Source organism: Serinus canaria, chromosome 13 (genome assembly GCF_022539315.1).
Source record: "Serinus canaria isolate serCan28SL12 chromosome 13, serCan2020, whole genome shotgun sequence".
NCBI lineage: Eukaryota > Metazoa > Chordata > Aves > Passeriformes > Fringillidae > Serinus > Serinus canaria.
In genome coordinates, this window is record NC_066327.1 from 11,295,138 (window position 1) to 11,319,304 (window position 24,167).

The 24,167-nt window shown below is 42.0% G+C and overlaps 1 protein-coding gene across 2 annotated transcripts; it reads left to right on the forward strand.

Moving 5' to 3' along the window:
* Positions 1-74: 74 nt before the first annotated feature.
* Positions 75-22,453, forward strand: MAML1 (mastermind like transcriptional coactivator 1). Of its 2 annotated transcripts, none has more exons than XM_050979621.1 (5): positions 75-803; positions 9,432-10,832; positions 12,802-13,062; positions 15,977-16,091; positions 18,076-22,453. In XM_050979621.1, the coding sequence occupies exons 1-5, from the start codon at positions 435-437 to the stop codon at positions 19,065-19,067; spliced, it is 3,138 nt and encodes a 1,045-aa protein (XP_050835578.1). In that variant the 5' UTR covers positions 75-434; the 3' UTR covers positions 19,068-22,453. The 2 variants fall into 2 exon arrangements, with proteins under 2 accessions (XP_050835578.1, XP_050835579.1); XM_050979622.1 differs by having other exon boundaries at positions 9,435-10,832.
* The last annotated feature ends 1,714 nt before the right edge of the window (positions 22,454-24,167 follow it).

A 24,167-nucleotide genomic window follows, 5' to 3' on the forward strand; every position in this document is an offset into this window, starting at 1 on the left:
TCGTGACGCGCCGCGCGCCGTGACGTACCCCCCACCCAGGAAGCTCCGCCCATTTATTCTCAACTCGGCTCTGGAGGGGAAAAACAATTTCAAGATGGCGGCGGCGCGGACAACAATGGGGGGCCGGGGGTCCGGGCCGGCCCGCGCCTGAGGGCGGCGGCGGAGGGAGCGCGGCGGGCTCCGCCGGGCCCTGCGAGGCTAGCAGGGCTGAGGGAGAGCGGGGCAGCGGAGCGGCGCCGGGCTCGGGGCAGAAGGAGGAAGTGGGGCGGGGGGGAGAGGAGCGGGCGCCGGGCCGGGCGGGGGGAAAGAGCCGGGACGATCCCGGCGGGGAGCGCAGGTAAGGCCGGCGGGAGGGGCGGCGGAGGCCCCGCCATGTCGGGCGCCGGAGCGAGCAGCCGGTGAGCGGCGGCGGCCGCCCCTTCGCCGCCCGGCCCATGGTGCTGCCCCCCTGCCCCATGGCGGAGTTCGTGGTGCCGCGGCACAGCGCGGTGATGGAGCGGCTCCGCCGGCGCATCGAGCTCTGCCGGCGGCACCACAGCGCCTGCGAGTCCCGCTACCAGGCCGTGTCCCCGGAGCGCCTGGAGCTGGAGCGCCAGCAAACCTTCGCCCTGCACCAGCGCTGCCTGCAGGCCAAGGCCAAGCGGGCCGGCAAACACCGGCAACCGCCCCCGGCGCCGCCGCCGCCCGCGCCCCCTCCGCCCGCCGCCGCCGCGGGGAGCGCCGAGAGGAGCGGAGCCAACGGGCTGGACGGCGAGGCGGCGAGCGGAGAGCAGCAGCACGGCCGCAGCAGCGCCCTGATCGCGGTAAGCGCCGCCCGGGGTCGGGTGCTGGGGCTGGGGAGGGACCGGCGGTCGTGCCCGGCTGGCACTGGGACCTCTCTGGAGCGTGATGGGGGAAGGAAAACAAGCTCTCGCTGCTGGTGTGGTGGCCTGCGGTGCGAGGGCTGGGGTTGGGGCTGCTTTGCGGAGTACCCTGTCTGCTCTGTTACAACTTCGCAGCCGATAAGGGCTGTTTTGTTTTCACTCGTCACCTCTGCACGCTGGAAGAGTATAGAAAAACTGTGGCACGGTGGGGTAGGGGTAGTGGCAGGATTTCTGCGATGCTTAAATCATTCAGAGTATTTTGTGAATCATATTTCTGGCTAATTCACCTAAAATGCCCCTGCAGAAATTGTCAGAGGGGTATTAATACTGCGGTGCCTTTAGATTTTTGTTTTCTTGTTTAAGTTTTCAGTTGGGGGTGTCAGGATTTTGTGGAGTAATTTGATAAGGATATGCTTATTACTGGGGGGGGGAGTTTTAAGACAATGTATCTGTTAATTCTGGTTCATATTGGAAAGAATTTTAGTGGAAAGGCAGCTGCTTGTTTGCCGTTCACTCTAGTGGGTGTGAACACTATGAGAATCCCACTCCACCCATTAAAAACTGGCTTAGCTCAAAATCTTAATGTTTCTCTGGCTTCTCTAGCATTTCTGGTTGTGGGGACATATTCACATAGCCCTGTTTGTATATCAAGATAGCTATTGCTTATTCTGGGCCCTTTAAATATACTGCTGTGTGCTAATGTGTCAGTAATGTAGGTTAGTAGGATAACCTCTTAAAGGCTGCCTGTCCTAATACCTGTCTGCCTTAAAATCAGGCATTTTTAAATGGTGGCCTGCATGAAAATGAATCAGTAGCACTCTGAGTGCCTTTAAAAGGGGACACTGGGTTAAACAAAGATATTCCCAGGTTAATAAATAGAATAAATAATATTTTTGGGTGTTCTGTGTATTTGATTGGATTAGAAAGGAAGGAGGATATACTTCTCTGTGTGTTGGACCTCATTTACTGTTTTTAAAATAGAATCACGATAGAGCTTTTATGTATGCTTGAGTGTCCAGGACATAATGTGAAATACTGAAGCACGGGGTTTATCGATGTCATCTTTACTGTGACCAGCACTAGGCAGCCTGGGTGCAGTTTGTAGTATTTTCAAGATGAACTGAAAGTGTTACTTGACTGAATTGTTTCTGTTCTTGCTAATACACCTATGAGACTTGAGGACTTGCTGACTGTTGAGAAGACTGAGGTCCTTGTGACACAGTTAGAGCACTTCATAGGGCTGCTACAGAAGAGTACTTGAGGAAGAGAGGAAACCTTGTGCATTCCTGACACTGATTCTACAAAACTTTACAGTTAGCTGTTGTTTAGCAGACTGATCTTGAATGTAAACTTGTGTCAAAACAAAAATTACTCAAACTTGATTTTTATTACCTAAAACCTTCGTGGAGGTTCTGTTTATTTCCTGCTGGGCTCTTCGGCTTTTTGCATATGGGGCTCTACCCCTTAATAATGTGTATTTTCATTGTACTCTTTAGCATGTCAAATCCTGTTGCTTAAACTGCCACCACAGGACTTCATATTGATCTTCTGAAAGAAAGATGTCTCTAATTCATTGGTGTTGTTTCTCTTAAATCACTTTGGATGTGGATTTGATCTAATTAGCATCCATTATAATGAGGGCTCTCAACAGCAGTTGGTTCTGAAGTGCACTGCACATCTTGGGGGAAGTCCTTGTACAGGAAGCTGCTGCCAGTGGCCAATTTACACAACAGAAGAGGGGTTTAGTGTATGAATGACTCTTCCTTGGGCTGGCCTGCTGTTTCCTTCCTAGGATCCATGACTGTGAGCTTAATTGCAGCTGCTGATTCATCACCTCGTTACTGGGGTATAAAGTTGGTTTGCTTAGTAATTCAAGTCTTGGAAAAAAAACACAACAACAACACCACTTCTGCTGCTGATTTAATTCCTCTGGCCCAGAAGGTCCCTCTCTAGGTTGGTATTTTACCTCTGCCCATCATGTTGCCATTATCAAGACCAAGCATGTGCTTTGAATGGGAAGGATATGGGCTTGATTTCCAGTGTTCAATAAAGTTTGGATGAACACCAGAACTGTCTTTTAAAACGTCCTGGACACATCCTTTCCAAAGAATGCTGCTAGCTCAGTGCAACATGCATTATATGAGCTGTTGCTGCTGTAACAGTCCAGATTTTTCTGTGAAGCTGCATATGAATCTGCTCTTGGAAATTGGTACTTTACGTTGACCAGTTATGAAGCATTTATTTTGGTCCCTGAATGAGAGCAGTTCATGTAAAGGTGAAGGCTTTTGTGAGGTCTTGTACCAGTAGGACATGAAGCTGCATTGCCCCAGGTGTGGACAGTGTGGGCGCTGCCAGGTGCTGTGCTGCAGAGCACCTTCTGTAAATCCACAATAGTCACAGGCACTACCACTTCCTCCTTAGTGTCTTGTATGATTTGTCACGTGGACAAAATCAGATATTTTCTCTTCTATTAGTCTTTGCTCTGGTTTAGATCCTGCAGTTAGATGGATCTTGCTTACAGACAGAAGTAAGGGGTAGATTATTCCTTGATTCCTTACTTAGCAGCTGTAAAATTTGAGCTACAGACACTGAGAGAATACAGCATTGATACAGAAATACCTTGATTATTTGTGCATCACTTAGGCCTGTCCCTCGTTTGAGAAAAATGTTGAAAAACCTTCTAGCTTCCTACTTCCAAAAAACTTCCAGATCATTATTTAATGGGAAATCCAAATGTTGACATCTACTTCCCATTTCTGTTCTTTAACATTACATTATTAAGGCTGTGTTCAATGTAGAAGATGCTTGATATTTGGATAATGTGTTCGCTGTGTAATCTTCCATTTTTGAGAAACAGGGAAGTTGGGAAGAGCTGGGGGTTGTCTCCTAGAACATTTTTTTTCTCTGCCAGGTTCTGATACGTGAAAGTTCATTGAATAATGGTGATTAAATTCTTTGCAGGAGAAAGGTTGGCTTCCTTGCATTTCTGTGGTAGGCAAAAAGGCAGTGTATGGCTGAGCTGAACAGAAGCTGTTTCATTGACATGTGAATGAAGAGAATGGCAAAGATCTGGATTTTCATCTCCATTCCTTGTTTTATGATGTGGTGTCTTGGAAGGAGAGCTGCTGCCTGTTTCTTACTGGTTTTTTTTTCCCCACCTGAGAGCAGTTGTTGTGCAGAGAGCTTGCTTTGTCTAGGACTGCCACAAAACCACAAACAGTATTTCTGGAATGAGCACAGAAGTCGAGTCAGTGGCCTGTCTTGAGAAGGCTTTGTGTTAAAGCTGAAGAGCAGCATTTATTTGGGAGTGATAGATGTTTTGCATTACTTAAATACTAAATTAAGCAAAGGCACCAAGTAAACAGTTTTAAATGAAATTGAAATCCAAGGAGAGCAATGCACTGTTTCTTGGTTGAAAGACCTAAAGTAATAAATTAAAGAGAATAGATTGCCCATGGTGTCCTGACAAGTGTTAATGATGTTCCTCTAACAAAGCTCAGGCTGGTACTCTAACAGTTCAGAAGACCTCATTTTTGTGTAAGCTGTGGTATAGGGGTGTTAAATTGTGAAATTATGTTTTACCACAAGGATAGCAAATTATTTACATGTTATTTATATATAGCCATGGTGGAGTGTAGTCTTGCCACCATTGTTTGTTTTTGCTGACAAGTCTGATAGTTTGTTGCCCAACAACTCAGACAGGTTTTTCTTTGTCTCCTTTTAATTCTCTGTGAGGTATTGTTTTATGTTTGAAACATTTCCCTTACCAGATTAGTTAGATATGCAGTGATGTTTCCTAAGTTGTAAGGATCTGGGAGTGACTGAGCTGCTGCTGCTGCTGTTTAAGTTCAAGTGAGGTGGAGGATCCGGCATTGCTGCTGAAGGCACAGTTTTTTTGATTCAGCAGAACAATTCCTGTAGCAAAAGCTGCCCCTTGTGACTAATGCAGGCTTGGGATATTTATAGACATGCCTATCCACAGCCCTTCTTCACTCCAGCAGGCAGTCACCCAAATACAAAAGTCTGCTGGAATTAAAGTAAAAATTAAAAAAGAGTCCAGCAGTTTGGTTCTGACAGCACACTGGAATGCAGGAACACATTGGGCAATAAAATGCTTTCCTTGCTGGGGGAATGCAGATTTGGAAACTGAGCGTAGATGCACACTAAAGGGGGAGTTCTTGCTGTGGGGTGTAGTCAGAATGTTATGTTTTCTATCCAAAATTCATACACTACAATGTCTGGTATTTGCATTGTTATTCCAGCTTAAGGAGTTGTCGTCTTTGTTGCTGTTGTCCTTAGTGAGGCAGGAGAGGAGAATCAGTGTCTGTAGAGCGCCTACTGTGAACTTGGGTACATGGGAGCTTATCTGTGCTGCAATACTGGCACTTCCATGGCAGAAAAATGGGTGTATTCTGGTTTGGTTTCCCCTTCTAGTTGAGAATGCTAGAAGCCATATTTGAGCTAGTTTTTTATTATGCTTGTAGTCTAATATAGCATTTCTTCTTTGAAAATGTCTAGCATTATGTTTCTCTTGCTTGTATATCAGAACAAATTCTTGTAGACTTAATTCTGATATTGAAATGATAAACTAATTTCAAATGAAATGCAAAACATTAAAGCTCTCCTAAATTCTGTAAGAATATTTAAATCTCTATAGCAGATACTTTAAAAAGCTAAATAAGAACATTACAGAGCCGGAGAGACACAGCATGAGGACCAGATTTTTAAGAAGTTTCTTTTCTGCCATGTTCATGAGGTGGTTTTTGTTTTTTTTTTAATTAAACCTGCATACAGTTTGTGTATGTGTGTATATTAACCATCTTCAGTTACAGGTCTCATAGTATAGCAAACTGGTGGATTTTTGTAAACAGACTTTATCTTAACTGTTCTCAGTTTAGCTGTTCTGAATGGTAAAGGGTTTTTTGTTTTCAAGCAAATAATGTGATCTAAACTTTCATGCCTGTTAAGTTCTAATGCATTGAAATGTCACTGGTTTCAGATTATTATCTAAATCTAATTTCAGGTATTAAGTACACACCAAAAAAGTCAACACCAAACAAACAAACAAAAAAAAAACAACAAAACCAATCAGAACAACTTTGTACCACTGTTTTGATCAGTGATTCGTGCCCCTTCCCCCCAAGGCAGTAAGAGAGCACTGCCCTGGCCTCTGAAGTTTTGAATTCTGCCAGTGCTAACAGACAAGCAATAGATTAAGTTTTTAAACTTTTCTGCTTTCTTGTTGGGCTTCTGTTGTAGTTCTTGGACAGCTTTTGTGAAGTCAGTCAATTTGCCCCTGCAGTGAGACCACAGTAGGGCTGAGCACCATTGTGGTAAAGCTGGTGGGTTTAGGACAGAGATTGAATATATCAAAATGCTTTGTGTGCTCTCTGTTTTCTGCTGGAAGCTTTGTCAGTTGCCTGGGCGCACATCCATCTCTGGCATTGCGAGCCTGTCTCCTTGTCAGTGTGTGAGTTCCATGGCCAGAGGCTGCTGTGTTGGACACCTTTTGTTGTCATGGATGCCACCTGGGTTTTGTCAGCTTGCGTTCTGTGCATGAGGAATGCACAGCTGAGCATGTGTGCTCCTGCCAAGGAAGTGTTTATGGCCACGTTGAGGACTGTGTGTTCTGCTCACGTGAATAAAATGCAGCTCAGGTGATGGAGGAGGTGCAGCTTGTGGCCCCTCAGTAGCTCTTTGACAAACTCTCTGACCTGTCCTGGGCAAAGAACTGAGGCTAGCTCACATCCCCTGCCTTGCACTGTTCCTATATTGGTATAAATACTTCAGATAAATGCTTTTGGGGTAATATTTTTAGGCATAGCAAGATAGCAGGGATCTAGAAAGTTCATCTTTTGTTGGAAAATTGAATAGGCTGAGAAAATGAGAGGACACTTCTGTATCTGATCTTATGACAGTGGAAATGATTGGCTCAGTGTTACAAATAAAATTGATTGATTCTGCTGAGGAAATTATGGACAGCGTACTGGAGGAACACTGTACTTTACAGGATGGTAATGAAAAAAAAATTAAAGCTGAAGGGTTTTCTTAGTGAATAGCAAGCTGTGCTTTACTTCATCCATGTGTTGGTTGGTTTTTTCATGAGTTTTGGCAGAAGAGAACAGGTTTTTCTTGCCTTGAGAACTCTGTTGGAGCAGCTTGATATGTAGATAGCTTGCAGTCTGACTTGTATCTCACATGCAGCTTGTTATTTTTCCCCTCAGACCAGATTATTTGGATAGACATGGACAAACTGGGGAGGAACTTAATCTCCCTTTTTTCTCCAAAGGAATACAGTTTTAGGTGAAAGGAGGATTTTGTCCCAGGCAACTAACAGTCAAAATGTCTCCAAGGATCAGATATCTGAGTGTTATGACTGTTAAAATCCATAGAGATCTGAGAGTTCCTGAGCTGGATATTAGGGGTCTGTGTCTTTTTCTAGACTGCAGTGAGTGTAGCTCACAAAATGAAGTTATATTTTGATGTAAGTTTTCAGGGAGTGGGGTTTTTCCCTAACTATTTAGAATTAAGGAGGACCCATTCCCAAATTTTGAGTAATTTGACTCATCATATAACCTTGGGCAAGTTACTCATCCACCTTGAGTTTCAGTTTTCCTGGTGGGAGTATGAACTAAACAGTGGGAAATGATAAAAGCCAAATGTTGTGATGCAGTTGAGTTTTTTTGTTCTCTGTTATTTTGTCTTTTTACAAAAAAGTAAATTTCCATTATTCTTTCAAGTTGGTATTTGAAAAATGCACTTGAGAGCTGCTACTCCAAGCTAAGGACCTGATGTTCAAATTAAGAGATTTCAAGTTCCAGCCTCCTCTCCAGATGTACACCTCACCTCATCCGCCTCAGTCTTCTGCTGATCTTGCTATTCTGCTGCTATTTCCATGAGCCATCCAGAAGATCACAGTCTCCAGGGAAGCTGGAGTCTGTCCCACAGATAAAAATAAGGCTTTGCTGTTACCTATGCAAGCATTAAACAAATAGTGGGGTTTTTTTGCTGTTACCTGTGCAGGAATTAAACAGATGGTCTGGGGTTTCTTTGCCCCCAAAGATCAGCTCACTGTAGATGGTTAAAAAAAATAGAAACAATTAATTGTGAACCAGTCCTTCTGTCTGTAAATCAAAGAATGCTGTTGCTCAGGCAAGTGTGTAAAATTCTTCTGATAATTTATGCTGGCCCTACATCCAGCCTCTTGCTTGAATACTGAGATCTTGAGGTTTCCCATTTTTCCTTGGGTAGAGTTTTCCCCAGGGGTTAGTGGACTGCCTTGTGAATACTGCAGGTAATATGAAAAGAATCATGCTTGTCTTGAGGTTTATTTGATGAGCTGCTTTTCTGCCATCTGAGAGGGCTGTTGTTCAGTGACCCCACACCTCAGATGGGTGGCTCTTGTTGGAGATTCTTTTTGAGTGTCCTGCTGAGATGTACCAGGGTGTCTGACCCAGGCTGGGAGCTGATGGCAGTTCCCTCTTCCAGCTCCCTACGCTGTTGGCCAGCGTCTCTGCCCTGCAGGTTTGTCTGCGTTGGTGGAGCGTTCCAGCACCAGCAAAGCTCAGATTTTTTTACAGAATGCACCTGAGGGAAGGAAAAGTTTATAGTCACCTTTGATGTGTGCAGGAATTCTGTTTTCAGATGCTTTTGAGGTCAATAGAAAGAACATTATATTTGCAGGAATGCTGGCAAGAAGGAGAAGTTGAACAAAGGTGCTCAGGCTCTGGCTGTGAAGCTGCTGCTGTAGCCACTGGTCGCTTCTAGGTGGCACCATGAGAAAGAGAATCTGTGCCTTCACCATCTGTGAGAGGCCAACTGTGGAGCTGCTTGGGGCTCTGGAGGTCAGAGCAGCTGGCAAATACTTCAGGAGAAAAGAGGAAAGGAATGAACTTGCTCTGCTGTGATAGAACTGGCTGAACTCCGAATTGCGTTTTCCACAAGTGTGAAGCAATGGTCGCTTAGTGACAAATTCGTTTTGCTTCAGTGCCAGAAGTGTGATTGTGTACAAAATTTATATACACAGTTCTTCTCTAAAAGATATTATCACAAGAGAATTACTCATTTTTTCTAAATATTTAAATGTGGGACTGCTTTATAAATATTTAAATATGAGACTTTTATGAATGAGTCTGAGAGAACAATTATACTGTATGTGTACATAGATCAAATAGAATACAGCTTTCTATTCTCATCTGAAATTTGATTCTTAACATTATTTAATGTTTTTCTACTTTTGAATAGGAAAAATCATAACATATTCCAGTTCACAGCCATTTCTCAACTTTTTGTTTTTAGAGTACATGGCAGCTTCTAGTTTTGTCTGAAGGAGGGGGCGTCTGTTTAAAGTAGTACATGTTTTTTGAAAAATTTCTGTAAGAGATTATAGTGAGGAAGTAATCTCATGTGCTGACTTGTAAAACAAAATGTTACCAAAACAAAGATGCAGTCTTTGATTATTTTTCTGAAATGTTTTGTTCAGAGCCAGACAATGTTCTGGTAAGAAATAAAAATCCAGATCTGTGTAACATAGAACTACATAACTGAAATATTCCTTTTCTTTTTCAGCAGCTCCATGAGACTGTGAAAAGAAAGCTTGATAGTGCTGCTTCCCCTCAGAATGGAGACCAACAAAATGGCTATGGTGATGTGTTTTCTGTGTCCAAGAAACTGCGTCGTGAGGATGGTCTGGGAGTGAGTGGTTCTTCCAATGGAATGCCCCCTGTGTCTCCACTTCATCATCTTGACAAGAAAACTGGTACTGGTGATACCTTACAACTTAATGGGAAACATCCAATGGGGCTGGATGGCATCAGCAAGAAGTGTCTTCCAGATTCCAGCCTGCAAATGAATGGAGGTGGTGATGCTGATGATTCATTTCCTCTGAGTTTGAACAAAGAGCTGAAGCAGGAGCCTGTAGATGAGCTTCCCTGTATGAATCCTGTAGCAGGGGGTTCTATATCTCAGAATAACCTGATGCCTGATCTTAATCTAAATGAGCAAGAATGGAAGGAGCTTATTGAGGAGCTCAATAGATCAGTGCCCGATGAAGACATGAAGGATCTCTTTAATGATGACTTTGAAGACAAAAAAGATGCAGATTCTTCAAATTCAGCTGCACAGACTCCATTACCACAAGATATTAACATAAAGACTGAGTTTTCCCCAGCACCCTTTGAACAAGAGCAGCTGGGATCTCCCCAGGTTAGACCTACTTCTTCAGGTTCAGCATTTATTGGTGCTGCTTCTGTACCTGTAAGTGCTGCTTCTACAACGGTTGTTAGTTCTCAGGCGATGTTCCAGCCTTCTGGTCAGTCAATGACTGAAAATCCTAATCAGCCCATGATGCAGGCATCAAACCACTCTCAGAACATCCAGAGGCCTGTGTTATTACCTGGGAAGTGTGCAGGAAGTGCCAAAGAAATGTCTTCTGCTCATCAACTTCAGCAGATTGCTGCCAAGCAGAAGAGAGATCAGATGCTGCAGAACCAGCAACAAGCTTCACAAGTCCACCAAGCAAATCAGATGTCGACGTGGCAACAGCCTGGGCCTTCCCATAGTCCACTGGCTGTCCCATATACCATGGAAAATCCTACTAGCCCATCGGTTTATCAGCCAGACTTCAACAATCAGAAACTCATGATGCCTAATTTGGGAAACAAAAGCTCACCAAGAGCTGGAGGCAATTATCATGTGAACATTTTGGGTCATCAGCAAAACAGCTTGAACCAGAACCCTGTGAACAGTCAAAGCTCTATGCTGGACTATGGGAACACCAAACCTCTTTCCCATTACAAAGCAGAGTGTGAGCAGGGGGTGGCTGTGCCTGGGCAGAACAAAACTCCTATGCTGGCATATATCCAGCAGCGCCAGCAGCCACCACTGTCCCATGTAGGTGACGACCAAAATGGGATGATCCTGTTGAAACCCAAGCCTGGAAACATCGCCTACCGACTGCCACATGGTCAGGTGAATGTCCTGAGTTACCTTTGCTCAGTAGCAGATTTAAGGTTGTTGGGTAGGTAAGGCTGGAGTGCAGATTCCTTGGTATAGTTTCAAATGTTTTCATTGATTTTTAAAGAGAAAAATCCTATATACAAGAATCTTAAACAAGGATCATGAGGTCTTTTTTTCCACTGGGGACAGTTTTTATTACTGGGTTCTAGATCATGTAACGTGTGATTTCCAGCTTAATATACTTTGTGGGCAACAAATTATGTCGTTCTTCACAGAAGCTTCTACTTACAAAGATAAATAGATGCTTTGTAAACTTCTGACTAAAATAACTTGTATAAAACTGTAGTGTTACACAGTGTTCTCAAAGAAGCTTTGATTTCTTTACCTTGTTTTTAGTCCCTACTTGTGTCAGAGTTGGCTTACTATTAAAAGACCTACTTTTGCAGAGAGGTGGAAGTGGGGGCTGCATTCCTGATTTCTTGGGTGTTCCGTGGAGCCTTTCAGTTCTATGGATTTTTATTGGTTAAGTCTCTGGGCATTGGGGAAGCATGGCATAGGAGAGAAATATATCTTTAAGAATGAATAATGGTAATGTTTGTTTGCTTGAAGCATATGCTTCAGGTTTTCCTGTAACAGAAAATTCCAGATGGTGCTCCTTTGCCTTGTCTAGAACTGTTACTACAGGTATGCTGCAGGTGAAAATTTCTGTAGTAGTGGGTGGAAGTATAGACTCATTGGATTCTGTAACATGTACCTGCAATGCACATACAAGAGGGCTTGTTGAAAAGAAAAGGTATTTGATTAAAGTTCCTCCAGCAAAAACTGTTTGAGATCCAACTCTAGTCATATGTTCCCTCAACAAAACAGAAAACCTGTGAAAAAGCTCTGATTAGTCTGTGATAAAGACCACACTGGTGTAGAAATAGAAATTTGAGATCAATGTGTGCTTCATAAAAAAAATGGATCTCTTTGAAATCTGGCAGAAGTAACAGTCTAATAGCACTTTGATGGAAGAAGGGTAGAGTTGATTGTGTGTGTCACATCTCCCCCTCACTGAAAAATGTGAGGGTGACCTTGTGTCTACACTGCCACACTTGGACTGAACTAACAGAAATACTGATGAAAGCGTTGGGAGAATTTCTCGAAAGCTTGCACACAGAACAACTTAGTGCAGCATTCCTTGTATTTGGCTTGTGATTCCTTATGAAACTGCAAAATGAGAACCAACAGCCAAACCCATTAGCTGGCTGTGTAAATTATACATAGCAGCATTTGTTTGTGTAATTAGAGATGAGGCTGAACTGTGCTTTAAAATGATGAAAATTGTCAAATTTCAAAGGGATTTGCTGGTACTAAGAGGACAGTATAAGCTTTTGAATGTTCCATGTTATTTTTCTTATCCCAAGTTCCAGTCTCAAAAAAAAAAAGACAAAAAATGCAGACTTAAGAAAAACCAATAATACCAAACTTATCTCTAGTAGTATTTTTGTCTGTGGTGTATGGTGATGGTTGGATTGCTGGAAAAATACTTTAAGACCCATTTTGACCAGTGGAAGCTTTCTCCCCTTCACCTGCAAATAGTAAATTCTCTGATATTAAAAAAAAGCAGCTTTAGGATGGGAGACAAAAACACTTGCAGAATGAAATGTTGACAGAAGAGGCAGGATTTCAATAAATGCTTTGTATAACAAAAATTAAAAATGTAGTTTCAGTTTTGCAAACACTGCTACCAAAATAAACTGAAGCTGGGGTGTTTGAAGAGCAGTTTGTAAGTGCCTGAAAAAAAGCACACAGAGCTATCCTGACCTGTTTGAGCTGGAAATTGGGAAGAACTTTGAGACTGGAGTTAAAGCCTCTATTCCTCAATGTTGTGGTACTTCTGACCCTAACTCCAAACTGGCAGTTCTGTGTCTGGCGCTGTATAGATGTGAAGAAGTTTCTGCATTTCTCTAACTTTTGTCCCTTTTCCTGTGTTCTGCAGGATCAGAACCCTGCTCCTACTGTTCCTCGTGTTCCTGTTTCTGTCCCAGGCTCTGGGGTGGGTGCCCAAGCTCCAAATGTCTCCATGGCAGGTAACCACAGCAACTCAGCTTATCAGCAGCAAGCAGCAGTGATGAAGCAACACCAAATGCTGATGGACCAGCAGAAGCAGAGAGAGCAGCAACAAAAGCATCTGCTCATGGAGCAACAGAAGCAGCAATTCCTAATGGAACAGAGGCAACAGCATTTGCTGGCAGAACAGGTGAGAGGGGCCAGCTTTGTTTTCTAATTTGTGCTGCTTTGCTTTGGTGCATGAAATAGCACTTGATGTTTAAGAATCGGAGAATAGTTTGGTTGGGAAGGACCTTCAAAATCACCTCAGTTCCAGCTCCTCTGCTAAGGGCAGGGACATCTTCCACTAGACCAGGTTGCTCCAAGCTCCATCCAACCTGGCCTTGAAACATTTCTAGGGATGGGCAGCCACAGCTTCTCTGGACAGCCTGTTCCAGTGCCTCTCCACACTCACAGTAAATAATTTCTTCCTAATATCTAATCTGAACCTAACCTCCTTCAGATGGAGGTCTTGGATTCCCCTTTGCTCTATCACTTCATGCCCTTTTGAGACAACTTCCCCCTCCAGCCTTCTTATGAGCCCCGTTTAGGTACTGAAAAGTGCTCTAAGGTCTCCCTGAATCGTCTGCCCATCAGAAGCTTTAAGATAGAAGGAAATGATAGTCTCCTCTGAACTGAAAATATATGACAGCCCTTTTTGTGGGGAAGGTTGTAGTACAATATGCAGGATTGTGGAGCTATGGCTATGCCAAGTTCTAGCCAATGGCCCTTTTATCCCCTGGAGACATCCTGATGAAATTGAGGTCTCAACAGAGGTGACAGAAAAACCCCCTCAGTTCTGAAGCCAGTGTAGACAAAATACATAAATGTGGTTGGCAGTGTGTGTTGGCCAAGATATGTTTTTGATATTTCAGTTAAAACAATTTGGACTAAGGGAATGCTGTGGGCAAATTATGTAATTAAAGACTGAAAGAAAATGCCCAAATCATCAATAAAACCACATCTCTATGAGTTATGTGATCTGTAAGCTTAGAACACTTTAGTAAATCAGTCAGTCTTTGGTGACTTGTGTGTTAATATCAAATATCAAAGATGAGTAATCATTACTCTCCAGAGTGTTAACAAACAGGTATTCTTTGAGAGCAGGTGGGGAAAAAGGAAGTATGGGGTGTGACCTCTTGTTTGTGCTTTTGCATGTCTGGTAGATAGTGATTATTAGAGTTTTGTTAGAGCTCTTAGAACTGTGGCCTAGTAGGTTTCCTTAGGACAATAATAAATAGAACAGGTGTCAGACCTCTCTGAACAGTGGCAGGTGATAAGTAGCATATCTCAAACATAGCATTAAAATATTATTTTCCTATCTATTTGCTTCTGCTTTGCCAGCACACGTTGCTGCAGTAAATATCAGTATTATGAAAATACTTCATTCATTGTCCTGGTCATGGTAACTACAGTTAACTTGTGTAATTTCCATTTTTCTATGGCGATGCTGGGACTCTGGTCCAAAATAAGGAGTGGCTTTGCCTTGGAGCTGAACAGCTTTAGACACTGCATTAGCCACACTTATTGGTCTTGTGCTGCCTAGTCGAGCTAGGTCTTGTGAGCATTCTGATTTGCTATTTGTTCCTTTGGATACACATGATACTGGATGTAGTTTTACAAAAAGATTTCTGAATCTGCTGATGTCTGCTTTGCAGGAAACTTGTAGTTTCAGGTAGCTCCAGTGCTATTCCCTACCACTATAAATTTGTCTTTTCACTTAGCATTCTGTGTATTTTTTAATTTTCTTCTCTAGGCCACATTCTGCAGTTCTTGGTTTCTCTCAGAGCTATGGCATCTCTTGTTGGCTTCTGTGGTCAGCCTCTTTCAGGTCTGACTGGTCTTGCAAGCAGCAGGTCCTCTGTCAAGCAGCCTGCCCTCTTCATTCCTGTGCGTGTCTCAACAGCTTCACAGCTGGAGACATTTGGGAAGGGTGGTAGCGATGTGTATCTGCTGTTTGTTACATTGCTCCAGCCTCTTCTCTAAAGGCTTCTGCCTTGTTTCTTTACCCCGATACTCTTGGAAGGGAATTTCTGTCCCCTGCTGTGCTCTGTGTAACTTTTTGGATAAGTAGGTAGGTGTGCATTGTATCACTACTTGGTTATGTCAGAATTTCAGTCTGGCTGAAGGTATCTGTGGAAGAAGAGACAGAAATGCTGTGCCTGGTACATTTCATATTGTAAAAGCAACCAGATGGCTCTTAACACTGTCAAAATCTGAGCCTACTGTCACTACATCTACCTTCCCCTCAGGAGTTTAAATTTCATTTTCCCCCAAAGTTTCCTAATAGAAAATTTGCTTGGTTTGTTTTTCAAATGGTTTGATCATAAAATAGGTATGGGTTGCATCTGCTTTTATTTTACAGAGGTACAATTATTTTGTGTCATGAGCAGGGTTTGTTTCAGTTGATCAGTGCGTTGCCAAGAAAGTGATTTGAAACAATGGTTGCAAAACTTGTATGACTTCTATTATGGACTTAGTTCTGCAGTTTTTCAAAATCTTCTAGGAAAACCTGTCATATATGAGAATATGAATTTGTGTATATCTTTTCAAGTTTGCAGACAAGGAGTAGAAAGAATTTACATGTTCAGGTTTTGATATTTCTGACTTGAACTTTTATTGTTTTCTAAAGTGGGGTCTAAAATACATTGATTTGGAAATAAAGACCAAAAAAGAAAATGTGTTTTTTTTAATACACTGACTTTTGCTCTTTTTGTACCTGTACCTTTTTGTCTTTAGAGTATTGCTAAAAATGCCTATTGATTATGTTACTGATTGGGAGACTATCATCTCAGATTTTCAATCTCTGAAAGGCTGCAGACATGCACTGCAGTAATTCTTGTAATGCATGCTGTTGTTTCTGAGATCCTGGTCTTGTCACTCATCTGAGTAAATTCACTGTGTTTGAGCCTTGAGAACAAAATCTGAAGTGACTGTAGGGCTGCAGAAGCCCCTTTGACTCCCAGCAATGCATAGAAGTATGCAGACAACTTGTTTTTCTCCAAGACAGCCCTTGGAAAAAGCTTGATCTATTTCCAAACTGTCTTGCATTGGGCATTTTCCAGGAGAAGCAGCGGCAGCAGCAGGAGCAGCAGCTGCAGCGGCACCTGACGCGGCCTCCACCCCAGTACCAGGATCAGCCCCAGAACCCATACCAGCAGCAGGTTGGACAGTTCACAGGTGAGTAAACATGGCCATTGAAACAATAGCAGAAAAATTACCAGGAGTGAAAAACAAGGTGTCTTTAAATTTCCGGGATTGGATAGCTTTTAATTAATTTATTATATGTCACTGTGCCTTAAAAGCTCTTGACCTGTACTCTGATTCTGTTGCAAATTAACAGCTTCCCTGGTTGCAGGTATCTTGGACAAGTTAAGCTTCTAATTCTTAATGTTGTTTGGGAAATGAGTAAAATTTTTAAGTACCTTCATTGTTCAACAGGCCTTTTTTATACTTCTGTTTTACTGTGCAGGTTGGAAATTCTCTCTATCTTTGATGTATTAAGATGCAGAGGGTTTGTTTTTTTTTCTGAAGCCTGACATCACTAGTGCCTGTATCTATCACAGGCCCTCATTAAAGAAAGATGAGTGGTGTGTTATTTCTCTCATCTCTACAAGGAGTTTAAAAGTCTCTAACATTTCTATCCCTGCTACCTTTAGAAGGGAATGCAATTTGAATTCTCTTCATTACATGTGAAGTGTCATATGCAGCTTAATATGTCTGTAGTGTATTAATTCTGTTAAATTTCCCTTCATTTTGTTTTCTTACTCTCCATGTTCCTGCAGAAATAAATACTGAGGAGGTAAAATGCAAATGGAAAGGTAATATCCTCACCCTGACAGTGTTCGTGCCTGTGGAGTGTCAAGTGCAGCTACAACTGGGTTTTGTTACTTCACTGAAAAAACCCAATGCCAATACAAAAGGATTGTGTGCTAACACAGGCATCAGTAGCATCCTTCAACTATTGCACTGAAATATTTTTTATCTCGCCACCTTTCTACAGAAAGATAGGCATACAACTGTTAGAAATAGAGTAGGTTTTGCTATAATGAATATCAGTACTATTAAAAATATTTTTTTATGATGGTTGCAACTATTTTTTGCATCTTAAATCCTGATATATGTGTGATCTCTTCACTGTAAATATTATCACAATAAGACTCTTCCCCCACCCATCATTCCTTTGACACTGGTGTTTTTATTATGTGCTTTGTTGATAATTAATTCAATATAATTTGAATTTATTTTTGTTAATTCTGGTTTTATTCAGATAGAATGTTAATAATAATGGAGATCCAGCATTCCTCAGCTATCATAAAATATGAAAAAATTCTGCAGCTTACTTTTAGTTTTGAAAGTAGAGAAATTATTAGTGTAGAAAGCTTTCCCCTGGTTGACTACAAGGAGTGTGGGGGGTGTTACATGCACTACACTTTACAGAGCTTTTCTGCTTTCTTGCTTCAAATAGGGGGCTGTTTGTTCTACAAGAAGAAATTTTGAACTCAGAATTTGCTATAGCAAAGGACCGTATTTGGTTTGCTGAGAAGACATTTTTCCAAATCACCTTGTTTGGCTGTCAGCACTGCATATTAACATAGTGAATACTTGACTGTGAAAATCCAAAAGATACCTGACCAAAAAATTTCTGAATTAGATATTTCTATATTAGATAAATAAAAGATATTCCTGGAATTGGGAAAAAGCAGAGCTGGCAACCCTACAGTTGTATGATAAGAGAGGCACTCTTGAGTATGCATGGAATGACTGACTCTGTGTGTGTACAGTAAGAGGTATTTTTTAACAGCTTAGTAAATTGTGCATGCACTTCAAAGTATATGTGTTTACCTTTGTTCACAAAGAAATATCAGAGTCCTGCCTTTAAAGTCATAATTTTTTTTGAATTAGTGATGCTGAACTCTTAGAAGTGGTATTCAGATTTTTTTAGGACATTGGCATATCTGTGTTTGAGATCAAGGTGGAGGTGCTAACTGGAGCCACAGTTAACACTCTTTAATTAAACTCCTGCTCTCTGTGTGTTGCTTGCAGAGGTCACTTTATACAAATGCAGCTGCATCTCTCTTGTGGGTTATTGTGCCTACAACCCTGGCTTGGCTCTGGTTGAACCTGAGGTATTTAATGAACAAAATATTTCTTTGTATTTCAGGGTCATCTTCAGCCATGCCTGGGGTCAGTAATTTAGGACAGTCCAGCTCTGGTAGTCCTCGGCTGTTTCCTCAGAGCCAGAACATGCTTCAGATGGGACCTGGACACGCTCCTGTTGCTCCACTGCAGTCGGGCTCCAGCCAGCAGGAGCGGGGGGTGTCTCAGTACCCCAGCATGCAGAACATGCAGCGTGGGGGTTTGTACAACCTGCCACCTGGCATGAACCAGATGGTTCCCCAGCACACGACTCCGAGTGCCAATGGACAGACCCCCATGCAGAGACAGGGCAGCTTGGGCCAGGGCGCTGCCGTTCCTGCTGCCTACGGGCAGAACACCTTACCAAACTCAAATATTTCTCAGCAGCACAATAAAGGTGCACTGAATGCAACCTTATCTAAGCCACAGATGGCAAGAGTACCAGCTGCTATGGGGGCTCAAAATCCATCTTGGCAACACCAAGGTATCCCTAATATTAACAACCAGACACAAGCAAACAGTGGCTTAGGACCATTTACTGCCAACTCCTCTTTCCACATGCAGCAGACACATCTAAAGATGTCCAACCAGCAGTTTGCCCAGGGAATGCCTCAGGTAAGCCTAAGCACCAGCAGGCCCATGACCTCGATGAACGCTGCTGTCTCTGGGCAGATGCTGTCATCCTCTTTGGGAGCACAGCCGCGGACAAACGCACCCTCACAGCAGCAGGTACCCTCTCAGCAAGTCCTGCCTGGCATCAACCAGACTGTTCCAGACCTGAATGCTTTCAACCAGAACCCAAATCAGCAAATTCCCAACAGAGGAAACCTGCACTGTAGCCAAGGGTACCCTGTGAGGACGACCAGTCAGGAGCTGCCTTTCGCCTACAGCGGCCAGTCAGGCAATAATGGACTTCAGAACTTGACTGGTGACACAGATCTGATAGACTCTTTGCTGAAAAACAGGACTTCAGAGGAGTGGATGAACGATTTGGATGAGTTGTTAGGAACTCATTAAAATGGGGCCGGGGGCAGGGGTTCTACTTTTTTTAATTATTTCATGAGATATAAACAACTCTTGGACCAAAAAACCTGTGGCATTGAGGAGACTTGCAGGCATTAGAGGTAAATGGTTGGGAAAAAGACTGGAGCTGCTTCTCACTGAGTGTTGACACGTGGTCACAGCGCACCAAGCAGGTCTGCAGGAGGAGTGCGCTTTGGCTGCGGTCTCTGAGGAGCTGCACACTTGAACAGGTCAAAAAATGCTGTGTCCTAGCCAGCCTTCCAGAGATCTCACTTGCAGTGTTCTAAGACTAAATATTTTAATTATTTAAAAACAAAACAAAAATTCCACAGAACTAGTGCAGAAAGAACGCAAATAGTTGCACAAATTGTGTTTAGGGCTTAGTCTGCAGCTATTACTTGCAATAATTATTTGTTCATAGCTTGACATGCTGTTATAGTACTGTCCAACAGACTTCTGATTTTTGTTTGAGAAGAGGCTGTATGCACCTGAGTATGCTTGCAAAATGTTTGGAATTGTTTCTTTTCCCCATTGCTGAAGCATGTGCCTGTATTCTCAGTAAGCAAGTGATATTTCACAGTAAATATTTCTAGATGCTGGTAATAGATGAGAAAAAGTATTAAAACCTGGCCAGTTAGTCTAGATAGTCATCTTCATAGATTGTAGTCTTTTAAGCTGCAGTTTGCACTCTGTTGTAGAGAGGCACAGTTCTTGGCTTGTACCTTGCTGTGTTTAAAGGGGGAATTTCTTATGGGAGAACTTTTAAACTTTAGTAGGTCTAACATGAATTGTAAAGCCATTTACTTTGCACCTGTTTCTTCATAACTTATTTCCAAAGGTAGTTGTATTTAAATGAAGGCTTTGCTTCATGACAGCTCCTCTAGTTTTCTTTGTTGTAAAAAGTAAAACTAACCTTTGAGATCAGTTCATCCCCCAAAGTTAGCAATGAGCACAAGACTTTGTCACTTCAGGATAAAATTGAGGAGAAAAGAATTTGGTTGGGAGGTGGAAAGTCCTTATTAGCAATAATAGCACAGGCAGCCTGGGAGAATACTTGTATCAGGGTTGCTCCAATGAGGAAGTCTCCCCCTTTAAATGCTTTGTTTTTTTTAATACTGGCTTACAAGTTTGATAATCTTTCTACAGACTGGTGGATTTACGTTTTTAATATCCCTTGAAGCAGATGCTGTTCTTCAGCTCAGCCCAGGGAGACGTCTTATCCATATGTTGGGGTTGGTCCCAGAAAGGACAAAAACCACAATGGGAGCAGTCCATGTTCTAAAGTCCTTACTATCTACCAAAAAAAATCCCTTATCCACCAACAAACCACCTTGCCTTAACGTTTATTTTAAAATGAAAATAAAGTTGAAAGCTTTTGTTTTAAATGCACAAATACCTCTTCCCTTTCTAAATCTGCTTTCTTGGAAAACTCCTCTAAACTTTCTAACCAAACCCAGCATTGTGATTTAAAAGCAATTTCCTTCAATACAGACTGGCTTCACCAGGAGTTTTCTGCATTGCAGAATTGTGAGAGAGGGTTTTTTCCACAGGGGGTGAAGGGAAGGGAAAGATATCATTGGTTTCAAAGAAGGAAAATATTTTACTGTATCTGCAGCTCCTTTATGAGACAATTTGCACTTTTGAAAACTGCTTTTTTAACACTAATACTTTAACCCTTTCCAAATATGCATGGAACATGGTTTGTCCAGCACACTTAGCTAGTGTGGATGAATTCTGCTCTGTTGATCAGATTTGCTATTTTATCATGTTGAACTGTTGATGAAAGATCTGCATTGATCAGTGGATCCCACCTTTGAACAGTGAATAAAACTTCACTGAAGCAGGCTTAATCCCTTATAGAGCTTTTGAAAAGATAACATAAAGATTGTCTTTGGATGGGAAGATAAAGATGTTGGTGACTTTGGTTGTTGACACTTCTGATATTTTCTAGAATAAGTAGTTGAGATGCAAATTACTGATGCTAGCTTCTCTCATACTGGCAATCTAAGAAAAGAGCTAGTGAGCTTGGTTTACTGTTAAGTTAAACCAAAAATTGGTCCAAGGTAAGTGTCATTAGAAAAGTATAGATATAAACTAGCAATATCAGGGGAAGGAGTGTTTGCTGTAATTTTTAATTTTAAGGGTTAACTTTGCACCAGTGTGCCTTCCCTTCCTGTCAGGGGTGCTTGGGACCTCAATTTCAAGTGACATCCCTCTATGTCACTGTTTTTTTCTCCCCCTTACAAACACTTAACAGAAATAACAGGGTAGTAGGATTCAGCTTTTCTTTCTCCCTGTTTAGGTTGTGGTGAAATCTGCTCTGTTTTCCAGTAGATTTTGCACACAAACTTGGTTCTGAATAAGTCAAAATACAATCCATCCAGTTGTGATTTCTTAATTGGAGGAAAAGACCATCTGCTGTTTGCATTATTACTACCAAAAAGGCAATCCAGCAAAATGTCCAGGAAAAAGCAGGTGTGCTCTTTCCTCCTCTGTTTCTGGAAGCTAAGGTGGATATTGCTCTGCTTGACCAGAGGGTTTGTTCAGGAAGGTATCTGGGTTTGATGACAGGGCCTTTTCATGGTACTGTTGGAGTAAAATTAGGTGTGATTCTAGACAAACTGGCTTATAATGCCCATTGGTCTCCGTGTGTGAACAGGATCCAAACAGCCCCTGGCTCTGGCTTTGGTCCCTGTGCACAGAACACGGTGCCACTGGAACAAGGTTGGAACAGTTCAATGGAAATGAAAATATGGTTTTGATGTACATGGGTGCATGGGCAGGGCTGGGCTCTGCCCTGGTGCCCTGTAATGTGTCACTGGCTGTGTCTGCACTCGGGCTTTCCATTTGCTGCAGCTTCAGAGCAATAAAACCAATCTCCCCTGAACTGAACCCAGCCGGCCGCCCATGGCTTTATTTATAAACTGCGGTTTTGGTTGGGCAGGCAAGGTGAGAGTGTCACTGTGCAACATCCACTGCCTTCCAAAAACCACGATCCAATTGAAAAGGGTGCTCAAAATTTTGTTATACACATTTCCTTTGTGTAAATAAATGTTTACAATTTTATATTAAAGATTTGAATAAGAGTTAGATCTTCTGACTGTATATTTTTTACTTTTTATAGATTTTAAAACTATAATTCTTTATATATGTGTTTGGGGGGTATTATGGTAAGTTTTATGCTTGTAAATGGAGAACAGTTGAATTTGATGCTAACCTTTATGAATTTTTGTCATTGAAATGTATAAAGAGTCCATTAATCCCCTTATTCTTTTACTACAATTACTGGTGCACACCAAAAAGAAATCCTTCACTTCTGTTTTATCATTATAAAATAAATATTTTGCTAGTGTATTAAATATACATGGTGTGACTTTATACATTCGCATGAGCCTAGCAGAGTTCAGCATTGTCATTCCTAGTGAGCTGGTTTCTTCCCTTTATCCCAACATACAGTTTTTGCTCAGCCTATTTATTACTAAGGCTAAAATTCTGCTGCTGTGTCTTACAATTCTTATGGTTTCAGAAAGTCCGTTTAAACAGGCCAGAACTGGATAAAGGGGCCTTAGAAAATGTAACTTTGAAAATCAGGCTTTATGCTACTCCCACTGCTTCCGGGCCTTGGTGGTTTTTTTTTTCTGGAATGCATTGTAGGCCTTAAGCTGGGAAATTCAGCTGCAGAGGTGGTTGTTAATAGTGAAAAAGATGTTAATAATGACCTTGCATGCAAAATTGTAGAGTTCCAAAATATGCCAATTCCCTCAGAATAACAGCCTTTAGAGGTTCAAACTGATTTCCTCAAGACTTGTCTGATGCAGGCACATGGCACACACAGGAATCCAGCTGAGATGTGGGACATGTGCTGCAAGCAGGAGCTGATGTTTCTGAACAAGGAACAAAGTACTGGCAGCAGGGTGTGTGGAGGTCTTGGCTTAAGGCTGCTAAAGTCCCATAGCCACTGCCCAGCTTCAGACATTGATGGGTCATTCTGCAAGCTTTGCAGTTGGTGTCATTGTGCAGTTGGGTTTGCAGCCCCAGCTCAGCCTCCAAGGTTTCCTCTCAGCATCCTGACTTACTGGAGTGTATTTTTCATGTATTCCTACTTACAAGTTTTGTGTTCTGTTTGGGAGAGGAGGAGACCTGTAACTTCAGAGGTTTATAAAGAACCAAATGTAACAATCAACAAGTAGCAGTACCCGAATCAGCTGCTTTCAGCCCATGGGGTACCATGAAGTTACATTAATTTTTGCTTTATTGTCTCATTAAAAATGCATTTTGGTTATTGTTCAGTGAAGCAGAAATTTCCCAAGCCATCCCCCACTGAAATGGCATCTGTGGCTTTCAAAAGATTTTAAGGAGTCAGTGGCAGCTTGTCACAAACCTTTGCTCAGAAACTGATTTTTATTTTCTTGATGCCAGTGTTTTTCCTGAGAGTAATGGAAATCTGTAATGAAAGTTTTCTCAAGCCTGCATTGTTTGTTGAAATATGTTGTAAGGATACCCTGGTGGCATTTCCCCTCTGACTTCTACATTGGACACCACAGATGAAATCTTTGGTCACCAATAAGTTCAGTTAAGGTTAACTTTTAGGTTTTAGTTCTATTTAATTTGAGTCTGCTGTACCTTGGAGAGTCTGAACTCACATCATATGAGTGTTTTTTAGAGAAGGGGAGTGGTTTTGCCATTCTACATGTGTGGTTACACATAAAAAGTGTAACATTGGATATTTGATTGATTAACTGAATTTTCAACTTGATGAGCTGTCACAATGGGGTTTTGGAGCAATGAAGAGCTAAACTAGAAAAAAAATTGCTGTGTTGCTCTTGGGAGAAGCTGCAGGTCTGGTACATGCACAAATTCTGTAGTGAGGGTTTGTGTTTGTGACTCAACAGAGAGAAATGCAATGGCTCAACCACCAACATTAAGGGAAAACCTTCCTCCTCTTTGATTTAAAAAATTTTAAAGTCAGAGTAGTCATCCATTTAAAGTTGCTCCAGAACATAACTATTTGAACTGATGCCAATTTTATCTTTGTGGAGTGGGGAGAAAAGTTATTCAGGGCTAAAACATTGCTGGTTTTCAAATTTTACATTT